The sequence below is a fragment of the Trichomycterus rosablanca genome, chromosome 18 (genome assembly GCF_030014385.1).
Source record: "Trichomycterus rosablanca isolate fTriRos1 chromosome 18, fTriRos1.hap1, whole genome shotgun sequence".
NCBI lineage: Eukaryota > Metazoa > Chordata > Actinopteri > Siluriformes > Trichomycteridae > Trichomycterus > Trichomycterus rosablanca.
Genome location: NC_086005.1, coordinates 2,669,314 through 2,683,693, shown reverse-complemented (window position 1 = coordinate 2,683,693; position 14,380 = coordinate 2,669,314). Strand labels below are relative to the sequence as shown.

Sequence of the window (14,380 nt, the reverse complement as noted above, 5' to 3'; positions counted from 1 at the left end):
GTGTAGTTTGTACTTGACTTGATTTTGACATGACATGATGTTGTAGCTAATTGAATTCAAGCAATTGAGGTTTAAGGGCCTTGCCCAACAGTGGCAGTTTGGTTGGGATGGTGGGGCTTAAACCAATGACCTTCTGATTACCAGTCTAGTACATTAACCGCTGATCTACTCCTGCAAATATACTGTATTTCGATTTGTACTTAGTGTGTACTCAGTGTTTCTGCTGTCCATTAAGACATGCCAGTAGGTGTGTTAGCTTATCTTAATTGCCCAGAGGTGTCGGTTTCCTCCGGGTGTTCCGGTTTCCTCCAACAAGTCCGAAGACGTGCAGTCAGACATGCAGTGTGTGTGTGTGTGTGTCCCGTGATGGACTGGCAACCTGTCCGGGTTGGTTCCTGCATTTCTCCCAGTGAATCAGACCCACTGTGACCCTGACCAGGCAAAAATGCAATATAGCACCAGCTCAGCCCCATATACAACGATGCTAATTACGTTCAACATCACTTGAGTTTTTATTTATTTATTTATTTATTTATTTATTTAATAGAGTAGGCATCACGTTGGCATCACATAGGCATCCCGGTACCAAAAGGTAGAAATTCTGTTCAGTTCCTTGCCTGAAAATAGTCTGAAAACAGTTTTTATTATTTTATTTATTTATTTAATAGAGTTGGCATCACATAGGCATCACGTAGGCATCACATAGGCATCACGTAGGCATCCTGGTACCAAACAGTAGAAATTCTGGTCAGTTCCTCGTCTGAAAATAGTGCCGTACTTCATGTCTGGACACAAATCATCCGTAATGCTTGGTTTCAAACTTCAGGCAGCGGGCCAGAGCTTCTCCCTGAGTGCCTCCACCCGCCACACAAATTACCGGAGTCGCGGTTACAACCACGTCGGCGACTCGGAGCATTTAGTAGTGCGGCGGGACTGGAGCAGAATTTCAATGCTCTCACATCAATGTGGACGTGTCATGTACCTGCTGGTCCCAAATACTGGACAAACCTGATGAACCCACCACACGTTCTTTTTTGTTGCCGTTATCAGTAGAGGATCACGTTTAAATCTGAGAGATTTGAGTTTTTTTCTTCTTGATGGTCCCGAGTTCGATTCCTGAATGGACCGCTCCGGGTCCTTTCTGTCTGGAGTTGCATGTTCTCCCCGTGTCCGCGTGGGTTTCCTCCGGGAGCTCCGGTTTTCTCCAACAGTCCAAAGACGTGCAAGTGAGGTGAATTGGAGATACAAAATTGTCCATGACTGTGTTTAATATTAAACTTGAACTGGTTACATTGATGACAGGATAGGTAGTTACTGGTTACACAAGATTCATCAAAGTGTGTAAACTATGACGTTAAAATCCTAATAAAATAAATCTATAATCTTCCTGATGGTGGAACATGCAGAGAAATTCATTTATTCATTGCCTGTTTAACAATAAAAAATAGACACTGAAAGTAATAATGCTAAATGTGTTATTGAACTACATATACTTTTGTTTCATTGGTTTCCGCCACCTCCACCCTCGATCTAGGAGGGCTAAAGCTGTCATTCGCCTTCTCCACAATGCACAGCCGGCAATCACTTCATTATACCTGTGAGGGCGTGGCGTCTCATTACTACTTAGTAATGAGGAGAAAAAATTGTTGTGTATGTGTGTGCGTGTGTGTGTGTGTGTGTGTGTGTGTGTGTGTGTGTGTTTGTGGGACATGGTCACCCACTGTTTCTCACCTGGTGGCAGTGTATGTGCGTGTGTGTGTGTGTGTGTGTGTGTGTGTGTGTGTGTGTGTGTGTGTGTGTGTGTGTGTGTGTGTGTGTGTGTGTGTGTATGTTTATAGTGATGCCAGTGTGCAGCTCTCTGTGCCCCCCCAGTAGGTGGGGCAGTTTGTCGGGGTCTGGGAGGGAGTTAAAATCGGGGATGACGGGGTTGAATTTAGGGAAGAATCAGGTCAGAATGTGGTGGTACGCGGTGCTTGAACTCGGCACCCTAATCCCTGTGTACACAAGTAACGGAACACCAGTTCAGTAATGACCCCCAGTTTGACTTTTTAAAGACAGAACCTAATATTCAGCCATGATAATATCAACAATAGCAGCCGATATGGTGTTAAGAATAAAACAAACAAATAAACAAACTGAGTAAAGGAAAAGAAATGATGACTTTATTCCCTGCGTGATGTGAGTGTTGGATAACTTACTGACATAACATCATGTTTACCAAACAACATTTTGTTTAATGTCGTGTCACTACGTCGCCATCGCTTTGTGATGGTTGGCTGCACAGATGGGTCAGCTTTCTCCAAAGTTCTCTGTCTCGTGTAGCCTGTAGCAGACTAGCGCATGATAATGCGTTCTGTTTAACGACCTGACGTACTCAGTGTAACTAATATGCTACACCAGAGAGCAACCATATATACAGTATATATTATTTAGTTATTTATTTCGCTTGTTGAACCAATTCCACCTGCCTCCGCCTCCACCCCCGATCAAGAAGGGCTGAAACTGACGTCCCCCAAACGCTAATGCAGATCAGCACTGTGTACGGAGAGCCACACCCTGACAATATGAACTCTTTCCTCGTCTCTGTGCAGGCGCCATCAATCAGCCAGCGGAGGTCGTAGTGCATCGGATATGAGAGAGTCCCTATCCGGCTTTTTAATATCCCACCACTATCTGAACAACAGGCCAATCGTTGTCCATGTGGCTGATCAGCCCAGCCAGCAGGCAGAGCTGAGACTTGATACGATGTATTCCAGATCCCAGCTCCGGTGTTCTAGCGTGTGTTTTTACCGCTGCGCCACCTGAGTGGCCCTGTGCGTTCTCTTTAATGACCTGAAATATTCATTGTATCTAATATGCTACAACAGAGAGCAACGACTATTTTTTTACACCTGTGCATTTCATGTCTTTAACAAATTCTAAAGTTTTACTCTTTTTTTGCTTGTTGAACCACATTTTTAGTGGTTTTCCCCATTTTACCCAGTCCAAATACCCCTGATCTAGCAAGGCTGAGCCTGTTGTCTTTCCCTTCATACTGCTGTCAATCGCTTCTATTGCGTGTGGAGAGCCACACACTGCCATCCGCGATTATCCGCCCCCCGTGCAGGTGCCTCGACCCTGTTTCAGCCGCTGTCCCTCCGTTTACAGACACAGCCAATCGTGTATCCATATAGCCGCCCGACCGGCTGATAGCAGAGCTGAGATTTGACCTGGAGATTCGACCTGTACTAATTTGGAAGAATATCATGTGTTCATGGGTCAAGATTAGAAACAGTACAGAATCACAGCCCGGTGTTCGTCCTGACTTCATTACTGTGCCAGTCATTTTATTCCGTTAACGTTAAGCCCACGCCACTTTCCATGATGTATGGGTACAGAGCGGGAACAAACAGTTCCACCAATTATTCAGCTGAAAAAAGACAAACTAAATGTGGTGTTCAACCTGTCAGGCTGCGGACGTGGTGAAGCAGCCATTAGACCCAGCGGGGCTCTAAATGACACATGGTGCACGCAGCTGGATCGCTGTAACTCTTACAGTGCTGGACATGATGGCTGACAGACCGTCCGCAGTATAATTTACACTTCCACCGCTCGCCTGTTCAACGATGAGAGCACAGAGGATCAAACCATAATGAATAAATGTACTCGGTCCTGGTCCTGTAGTCCCTCTGTCCTGAACAGGTTCTTTCCCAGCATGCAAGCGTCCTACTACTTTTGTCCATGTCTACTCTATGGCAGCTATAACAGCCTCCACTCTTCTGGATGAATTTTGTGTACCTGTGTATATTTGTGCTCATGCACTGATGTTGTAGGCTTGTTATAAGCACTAAGGTTAAGGCTCTGTGAAGGCCATTGGAGTTTCCACAAAGGGCATTCCCCAAACTGTTGCCACATAGAAAAACTGTTGCCAGTCTCAGCAATGTTGGGCCAAAATCTCTGCTACAGGGCTTTATAATCCACCAAAATTTATGGAACACTGTGGCTTTTCTGAAATGGAATATCCATCCATTCATCAATCCAAATTATCAACCAATCCATCTATCCCTCCATCTATCCCTCCATCCACCAATTCATCCATCCATTCACTAAACCATCCAACTATCCACCCATCCATCCATCCATCCATCCCTCCATCCACCAATTGATCCATCCACTAATTCATCCATCCATTCACTAAACCATCCATCTATCCACCCATCCATCCATCCGTCCATCCCTCCATCCATCCATCCACCAATCCATCTATCCCTCCATCCATCCCTCCATCCACCAATTCATCCATCCACCAATTCATCCATCCATTCACTAAACCATCCATCCATCCATCCATCCATCCAAATCAATTCCTCCCTCCATCCATTCATTTATCTATCCACCAATCCATCTATCTGTCCATCCATCCATCCATCCAAATCAATTTCTCCCTCCATCCATTCATTTATCTATCCACCAATCCATCTATCTGTCCATCCATCCATCCATCCATCCATCCAAATCAATTCCTCCCTCCATCCATTCATTTATCTATCCACCAATCCATCTATCTGTCCATCTATCCATCCATCCACACACCCACCTATCTATCTATCCACCTATCCATCCATCCAATCACCAATCCATCCATCTATTCATTCAACCACCTGCTTCAGCATATTATCAGTATATTTACATTGGCATTTAGCAGGCACCTTTATTCTTCACTTACAGTGCAAGAAGTTGAGGGTTAAGGGCCTCGCTCAGGGGCCCAACAGTGCCAACTTGCTGTTTGTTTGGCTTGAACCAGTGACCTTCCAAGTGCAGTATATTAACCACTGAACTACCACTGTCCTGATCAGCAGGATTAAGCTGGAGGTTTTTAAAGCTTAAATAATCCAGATGTGGGAGATGTTTGAAAACAGCGCTCCTAACTAGCTGGGTTCTCTTATTGTGTGTTAGTTTTAAATGATTTTATGTGTTTTTAAATGTTACTCATATGAACAGGAAAGAATAAATTAGAATTAAGCGTGAAACCAAAGTCTCTATTGTTTTATAAACATTTCTTGAGCTTTGTGACTTTATTCGTTACTTTAACTTGGGCAGACAGTTGATTTTAAATATCAGCTCTAATTTAAGTAACATTTAAATAACATCTAATGTAAAAAAAATTTTTACGACCTCAGCAGTTTGTCTGAGAACGGAACATGTCTGTATTTTAATATTTCTGACTCTTTAATGATGTTGAAAGGCTTCTTCTTGCTCTTTAGGTAAACTCTTCAGCCCTAAGCTGCTGGTCAAAATGTGAGGAGCACTTGGCCCTGACGTGGTCATCCGCTAAACACCTGATGCTTAAATTGTTGTTTTAAAATCAGTAAACAAGATAAGACAGGAGACGCTTGTCTTCAAGACAAAAACAAAAGAACTGGGCGTTCGAGCTCAGACTTCTGTGGTCAGACATGAACTGTGTAGGAAGGTCCACAGAAAGGGTTTCAGGGTCCAGAGGAACCATGGCCATGTGACCATCAGCAAACCAGTGTCGATTTGGAGAAGGACACGTTTATCTATGGAATAAAGCAAAAACCTTCTAGCCAAGAGCCTGGTCTTACGGGCATTTCATTGGACGGGTGCCATTCCAAAAACACACTACCTTGTACAGTAGAGTCCTAACCAGTTTAGATAGACAAACTAACATGGAGGAGACGAACAGACCCAGTAAGGAAGACAAGGGAGGTCCTGAAAGTGAGGAAGGACGCTCCAGCACAATCGTAGATCACATTTTGAAGGAGCTTCAGGGGATTAATAAGATCCAAGAGGAGATTTCAGACCTGAGGGAGTATTTGAACTCGGTGAGTGGCTCAGTCGATCAAGTGTCCTGCTGTGTGGATTCGGTGCTGATGGAAATCGAGGAACTGTATTCCTCAAGTGCCACCGTTAAGCCCTCACCTCAGAGGCTAACGGCTCATCTCAGAAGCAAACCGAAAGATCACGCGACCACCCAGAGGCAAAGGAGTCCCTCGGTGAAGAGACCTAGGAAATCTGAAAGAAACTGGCCCAGTGCTTTTTGTGACGGAGCAAGAACGTCAAGGCCGTACGATGCTGAGATGTTAGACACCTCGGACGAATTATCCTGCAGGGTACGTCCTTCCAGCTACCCCAGCTGTGACAGGGTTTACGGTCAAGACTTTCCAAGCCCTGGTTCCTTTTCAGGCCATAGTTTTAGGAGTCTAGAACAGGATGATAGTTGCCAATCTCAGGAGGCAGAACCACAACGGAGTGACTGGGGTTCCTCGGATATGGTTCTCAGTCAAAGTGCCGAGGGGGGGAGCAGGGATACAGGGTGGAGTGAGGAGGATTGCTGCTCTTGTTTGAACAGCACAGATGAGTTGGAAGGTGGAAGACAGGTTCAGTGGTGTAGGTACAACGGAGGAGAGGAAGGCAGCACAACAGGACTCTCGTCCCGGAGCAGTTCCGAGCACCTCTCCTTACTTTTCGAACAGCAGTTCAACCCCCTGTCCGGTTTGTCCAGCGTCACGAACTGGAGGCATCCCAGAAAACCGACCGAACCCGATATGGAATGCAAACAGGATTGCCCATATTCGCGGAGCTCAGGTTACCACACCATGGACGCGTATGCTGACGAGCTGTGCAGCGGCCCGTCGAGAAGCATCAGCTGTTCCACCATGGGGCTGACGGACTACGACGACGGCTGCCAGGACTTGCACTCGTCTTGTGAACGTTGCCTCGACGTCGAGGTGGATTCTATAGGCAGTCCAGAGGGATACTGGCCCAAGAAGGCTTACCGGAGCATGTCTGAGGAGCACTATGATCCAGCTTATGTAGAGAAAGCTGGATTGGGTGGCTACCATCAATCAAATCAATCAAATGTTGGCTGTGATGTTGTAAAGATGAACAAGGCCATGATCAGCTTTCAGTCTGCTCTTCGTGGAGCTCTGAAGAGGCTCGAGATGCCAGATCTTCAAAGTCCTGGCGAGTATAGCTCAGACCTAGACTCCACCCCGGACAGACTCTCAGATGACCTTGCGTCGGTTGACCCGACAGTACGTCATGTTAGGCCGTCTACCACGGAGCCCTCGGATCAAAACCTTCCACCTCAAAAGAGACAGGACGCCAGTTTCCACCCAGAATATAACCTCAACGACTTCCAAACAAACGAACCAGTTGACTCTCAGGAATCCACCTCAGGTACTCTGTCCCCCTTTTGTAGGCATACCGAATACTACTCGGTGGATCGTTTGACCAGCGCAGATGAACATACCACAGATCAAGAGTTTACCCATGAGGACAGTACAAAGGAGCAGATAAATACACGTTTGGGGGTAACAGACTGCCCCTCGGATGGGACACTCGATTCTGAAATGGCTCTTATTGCCTCGGTTTTAGAAGCAGAGGTTGACGTTGGTCAATCAGAGCCGCCTCAGGTTGACTCGAGCAAGGAAAACCAAGAGCATTTAGACCCTTACCACCAGAAGTGCCTTGCCAACATCGAGCGCGCTCTCAAGGAGCAGAAACAAAGACACAGACTGTCACAGAAGTCACACCATGTGTTTTCAACAGAGGAATTTAATACAGGTACACGTTACACCTCTGTACACACTCAGAATAATGAGGTTCTCCAGAAATGTGGAAGTTTTAATGTTTTTTCTGGGGGTTTTAACCTACAAGCTGCTTGTGTTCATATTTCCCAACTGGTTTTAAACCCCAGTGTAGTCCCAGGACCCAGTATGTGGTTTAACTGGGGTTCTTGGAGCAGCATAAAATAATTGGCTTGCAAATTCCTATTACAAGTTACAAGTCACGAGTCTTTAGACTAGAGTCCGAGTCAAGTCATAAGTCTTAGGCTAGAGTCTGAGTCAAGTCACGAGTCTTTAGACTAGAGTCTGAGTCCAGTCACGAGTCTTTAGGCTAGAGTCAGAGTCAAGTCGCGAGTCTTTAGGCTAGAGTCCGAGTCAAGTCACGAATCTTTAGGCTAGAGTCAGTCAAGTCACGAGTCTTTAGACTAGAGTCTGTCAAGTCATGAGTCTTTAGGCTAGAGTCCGAGTCAAGTCACAAGTCTTTAGTCTAGAGTCTGAGTCAAGTCACGAGTCTTTAGGTTACAGTCCGAATGAAGTCACAAGTTATTATACTAGTCTGAGTCAAGTCACGAATCTTTAGGCTAGAGTCAGAGTCAAGTCACGAGTCTTAAGGCTAGAGTCAGAGTCAAGTCACGAGTCTTTAGACTAGAGTCTGTCAAGTCATGAGTCTTTAGGCTAGAGTCCGAGTCAAGTCACAAGTCTTTATTCTATAGTTCGAGTCAAGTCACGAGTCTTTAGACTAGAGTCCAAGTCAAGTCACGAGTCTTTAGACTAGAGTCCAAGTCAAGTCACGAGTCTTTAGACTAGAGTCCAAGTCAAGTCACGAGTCTTTAGACTAGAGTCCAAGTCAAGTCACGAGTCTTTAGACTAGAGTCCGTCAAGTCACGAGTCTTTAGGCTAGAGTCCAAGTCAAGTCACGAGTCTTTAGACTAGAGTCCAAGTCAAGTCACGAGTCTTTAGACTAGAGTCCAAGTCAAGTCACGAGTCTTTAGACTAGAGTCCAAGTCAAGTCACGAGTCTTTAGACTAGAGTCCAAGTCAAGTCACGAGTCTTTAGGCTAGAGTCCAAGTCATGTCACGAGTCTTTAGACTAGCGTCCAAGTCAATTGTCATGCGTAACTAATGTTAATACATGTTGACGCTAGGGACTCTGAGTCGAGTCTGAAGTTGCTGTGTGTGCATCTTATGTGCAACTCGGACTCGAGTCCCCATCTCTGTGTCCAACAAGCTCATGATCAGGTGTCCAAATACTTTTGGTCATATAGTGTATTGAAATGCGAATCACCACTTCAGATTTACACACTATCGTTTTTGTGCTTGTAAATAAATATAACATGCTGAAGACCATTTTTGACAAACAAGTCCAGAATTTATTCAGGCTGTTTTTTGTCCTGGTGTGAAGAACCTTTAATTAGTTGTTTAATGAATTGGTTTATTTAGGGTCACGCAGAGGGACTAACAGAAGCATTTAGAGAGCGATTAGGAGCCGTTTCTCTACACGGTTTGTGCATCGTTTCAGAATTCTGTTCACTGTTAATAAACTTGTTGTTTATCTTGACTTGTTTTGCAGAAGAAAGCAGCGAGATCCATCAGGTCACTTTAAAAACATTTGGTCAACTCTTAACTTTTTATTTCGTTTTTAAGTTTGTGAATGTTTATTCACCACTTTCATCATGTTTTATTGTTTATATGGTCAGAACTAAGTGCATGGTCTTTATCATTGCATGTAACCGATACACGGCATGGTGTCACCAGCATCCAAATGTAACCAATATACCAAATTGTCACAATCTGGGTATATCCAGTTCAAGACAAAAACAAAATAACACATTTAAATAACATTTTATTTATCGGTACATTTATTTTATTTTTTTCCTTCATAAAACTGAAGTTTGTTTCTAGTTTCATGTATTTTGTTTTTAACTTTATGACGTGGTGAGACTCAACCAATCACGTGTCTGTCGCTCATGTTTAAGTTCATCATTGAGGGTTTTTTTTCTTTCATGACTTATTAATATTGAAATCAATTCTAATGCATAAACTAAACTAAACTAACTGCTGAATTTCAAACTGTTTTTGTGGCTGAAACAGAGTCGAGAAAATGGAGAATATTCCAGACATGCCTGGGATAAAGCAGGGTAGGTTCTTTTCATTATTTATATTTTTTATAGAATTAAAAATAAATAATAATAAATGCACCCTGATAAAAGAAACCCCAAATTTACAGCGTACTATTACTGTTTTATTATTATTATTATTGCTGTTAATTACATTAATATGATTATTGTTATTATATTATTGTGGTTAACGTTTTTTACATTTGGTTTTTATTATTATTAGTATTAACATTGTGATTATAATTAGTTCTACTATTGATATTATTGTTGTTTTTTATTATAATTACATAAATGTATTAAAAAACAATAATATTAATAATAATAAATAATATAAATAATTATATAAATAAATGTAATATAATTTACAAATATTTAAATATAGTAATAATTCTATTAGAAATATTATTATTATTATTAATTATCACAATATTGATAGTATTAAACAAATAATAATAATAATTGTTTATTATTTTTACTAGTGCTTATATTGTTATAATTATTATTGTTAGTTATTATTATTTATTATCATTATTTATAATACTATTATTGCTGTTATTATTATTATTTTTGCTATTGTTATTTATTATTATTATTATTATTATTGCTATTATTATTATTATTTATTGTTGTTATTATAATTGCTATTATTATTATTTATTAGTATTATTGCTATTGTTATTTATTAATTATTATAGCTATTATTATTATTATTATTATTGCTATTATTATTGTTATTTATTGTTGTTGTTATTATTATTGCTATTATTATTATTATTAATTATTATTACTATTGTTATTTATTATTATTGTTGTTGCTATTGTTATTTATTATTATTATTGCTATTATTATTATTAATATTATTATTATTATTAGGAAGAGCAGTTTATAATAAGAACATGATGTTGTAGATTTGTATTTTATGATATTGTACGTTTGTTGTTGGGTACAGGGGTGGAATTGGTTTGTTTATTAATATTATTAAAATGTGTGTATTTTATGATATTGTACGTTCGTTGTTGGGTACAGGGGTGGAAGTGGTTTGTTTATTAATATTATTAAAATGTGTGTATTTTATGATATTGTATGTTCGTTGTTGGGTACAGGGGGGGAAGTGGTTTGTTTATTAATATTATTAAAACGTGTGTATTTTATGATATTGTACGTTCGTTGTTGGGTACAGGGGTGGAAGTGCTTTGTTTGGGATCGACAGCATGCCGGACCTGCGGAAGAGGAAACCGATCCCACTCGTCAGTGACGTGGTGAGTTTTACTTACAGGATTGTATATTTGGACACCTGACCATAAACTTGCTGAACAGAACAGAACATTCCAAAACCACGGGCATTGACTATAACAGTCTCCACTCATTAGGGGAGGCGTTTTTTAAGATATAAAGGATGATGAGGCCTGGCTCACAGTCGTTGTTCTGATTTATACTAAATGTGAAAGAGTAATTGTTCCTTACTGATTGACTCAACAGTTTAGGGAAGGCCAATTCCTGTTCCAGCATGACCGTGTCCCTGGCCACAAAGCACACTCTATAAATAAAAAGCGACCTGCACGTTGGAATAAACTGGAACATCAATTGAGGCTTTCTTGATCAACATCAGCACCCAGCCAGACAAATGTGGGCACAAATTCCTACACACATACTTTAAAGTCTCGTCAGAAGCCTTCTCAGATGAGCTGTTGCTTTTCTAGCTGAAACGAAGTCCCTATTTCAATAGAATTTGTTTCTAAATTGAGCTCATGATCAGGTGTCCAAATACTTTTGGCCATGTAGTTTATTAGGGTGACATTTGTGTTTGTTTTGAAATAAAACTCTTAACTTCTCTTGAATGCATCACTGTGTGATCAGGCAATGGTAAGTTTGAATGACCTTCCCCCTCCAGGGTAGCGTGCAAATACGATAGAAAAACAATCTTGCCCCCTCTGTACCCTCCCTGTGTTTGATACGATGAGCATTACATGAAAACTATGTGAAGTTCTGAAGTATTTGCACACCTAGGTAGCTTAAAACCCCGGTGTTTAATGTACCGTTCATCCTGTGGGTGTTTATTGGGTTTTGTATGCAGTTTTGACTCTGTGTTACATGCACTGCCATGTAACAGGGTTGGTGATGGTCCTCCAGCTTCCTCTGTCCTATATTGTATTACTTCTGCTCTAATGCATCCATGTGAGATGCTGTTGGACGTCTTTGCTGCTAGATTTTGTTCCTGACGTCAAATAATATCTGTTCTTCATGTCACAGGCGCTGGTCCAGGCCAGGAAAGCTGGAATCGCGTCCGCCATGGCTTCACGAGCCTCCATAAAAGATGAAGAGCTGGTAAGAGGGTCCGTGTGTTTCTCTGGAGTGTGTCTGAAAGTCCTTTTTGAACCAATGTAAAACGGTTTGGCTCCAGTTCACGCGACTAACTTGAAATAATAAGTTTTGAACCTGGAACCTGAGAACTGTAGAGTTTTCAGCATGAACCATGACTCCATTCGTGGGTGTGTCAGGTTATAGAGGAACGGGAACGTCCTCTGATCCCCAACAGTTGATCCATGCTTGCTTTTTGGATAAAACATCTGTAACAGCAGCCCAAATGCTCGCAGGTAAACTACACGTTCCGTCAGCTTGTTGGCTTCTTGGGACAGACAGTGGTGGCCTAGTGGGTAGAGCTATCAATTAGGCTATCAATTGAAAGGGTGACAGTTTGAATCCCAGCTCTGCCATTCAGCCACTCTTGGGCCCTTGAGCAAGGCCCTTAACCCCCTCTGCCTCAGGAGTTCTGTTCTATTCTATTCTATTTTACTTTATAGAATAGAATACTCTACTACTCGTTGTGCAGCGCCCTTTATTGATGCTGCATCCTTGGTTCCAATTAAAGCTGATACAAACGTGGGCCGGTTTTCTGAACGGCACCAAGTAGGAAGCCAGAATGGAACCAGTTCAAGATCCAGAGTTATTTGGTCAAAAAGAGGCATTTGTTTATTGTTCAGATCAGTAGGAGGGCAGCACGGTAGCTCTGTGGGTACCACTGTGGCCTCACAGCAAGAAGATCCTGGGTTTGATCCCCCAGTTTCCTCCGGGAGCTCCGGTTTCCTCCCACAGTACAAAAACGTGCGAGTGAGGTGAACTGGAGGTACAAAATTGTCCATGACTGTGTTTGACACCAAGGACCTGAACTGATGAATGTTGTGTAATGAGTAACTACCGTTTCTGTCATGAATGCAACCAAAGTGTAAAACATGATGTTAAAATCCTAATAAATAAATACATAAATAAAATAAACTGGTGCAAACATGAGCTGGTTCTCTAAACAGAGGTTCCAGGAAGCCTGAACAGAACCAGTTCAAGATTTATTTTGGTAAAAAAAACCTCTGGATCAAAACCTGTTTTACATACTGAAGTGTTTGATCTGTGACCTTCACCACGCAGAAGAACCACGTGTATAAGAAGACCCTGCAGGCTCTGATCTATCCCATCTCCTGCACAACGCCTCATAACTTCGAAGTGTGGACGGCCACCACGCCCACCTACTGCTACGAGTGTGAGGGGCTGCTGTGGGGCATCGCGCGCCAGGGCATGAGGTGCACCGAGTGTGGGGTCAAGTGTCACGAGAAGTGCCAGGAGCTCCTCAATGCCGACTGCCTGCAGCGTGAGTATGAGCAGTGTGTGCAAGGGACATGAGGATCTAAACCTCCTAAATACTAAACCTCAGTTATGAACCTCAGTTATGACTCTGTAATCTGAACCTCAATTTTACGTTTCAGTTATGAACCTCAATTATGAGCCTCGATTCTAAACCTCAGTTATGAACCTCGATTCTAAACCTCAATTCCAAAAAAAAAAAACAATTCTGAACCTCAATTCCAAAAAAAAAAAAACAATTATGAACCTCGATTCTAAACCTCAATTCCAAAAAAAAAAAACAATTCTGAACCTCAATTCCAAAAAAAAAAAAACAATTATGAGCCTCGATTCTAAACCTCAGTTATGAACCTCGATTCTAAACCTCAATTCCAAAAAAAAAAAACAATTCTGAACCTCAATTCCAAAAAAAAAAAAACAATTATGAACCTCGATTCTAAACCTCAATTCTAAACCTTAATTATGAACCTCGATTCTAAACCTCTGTTCTAAACCTCAATTATGAACCTCTGTTCTAAACCTCAATTCTAAACCTCATTTATGAACTTTAATTCTGAACCTCAGTTATGTACCTACATTTTGAACCTCCATTATTAAAATCGGGTTTGAACCTCAATTTTAAACCTAAATTCTAAACCTTAGTTTTATACCTCAACTCTGAACTTCAATTCTGAACCTCAGTCCTAAACCTCGGTCCTAAACCTTAATTCTGAACCTCAGTTCTAATCCTAATTTCTGAACCTCAGTTCTAAACCACCATCCTGAACCTCAATACTGAACCTCAGTCCTTTAGTGTTCATGTCACAGCTAATAAATCAGGTCCAGCTATTTCATATATCCAGAGACGACAGGATATGTTGTAATATAGAGTCTGTGGTACATTTTTTATTAATTTAATATCTTACAAATACCCAGGACTGTGAAAATGCCAAATTACTTTTTATGCAGAGACAGTGTGATTGAGGGTGTTTATATCTTTGAATAAAACTGTCGTATTTTTAGTTTCTGGTTGTGTTTGTACACTAACATTTGATAACAAAGGTTCTCAAAAGTAAAATGTAC

The 14,380-nt window shown here is 41.6% G+C and overlaps 1 protein-coding gene across 1 annotated transcript in view; it reads left to right on the top strand.

Moving 5' to 3' along the window:
- The window catches only part of unc13bb (unc-13 homolog Bb (C. elegans)), a 79,167-nt gene that overhangs the window by 44,097 nt on the left and 20,690 nt on the right, over positions 1-14,380 (top strand). The window contains exons 15-18 of the mRNA XM_063014698.1: positions 9,659-9,705; positions 10,866-10,944; positions 11,936-12,010; positions 13,106-13,325. Of these exons, the coding sequence (XP_062870768.1) occupies positions 9,659-9,705; positions 10,866-10,944; positions 11,936-12,010; positions 13,106-13,325 (421 nt within the window). The remainder of the gene's footprint in view (positions 1-9,658; positions 9,706-10,865; positions 10,945-11,935; positions 12,011-13,105; positions 13,326-14,380) is intronic.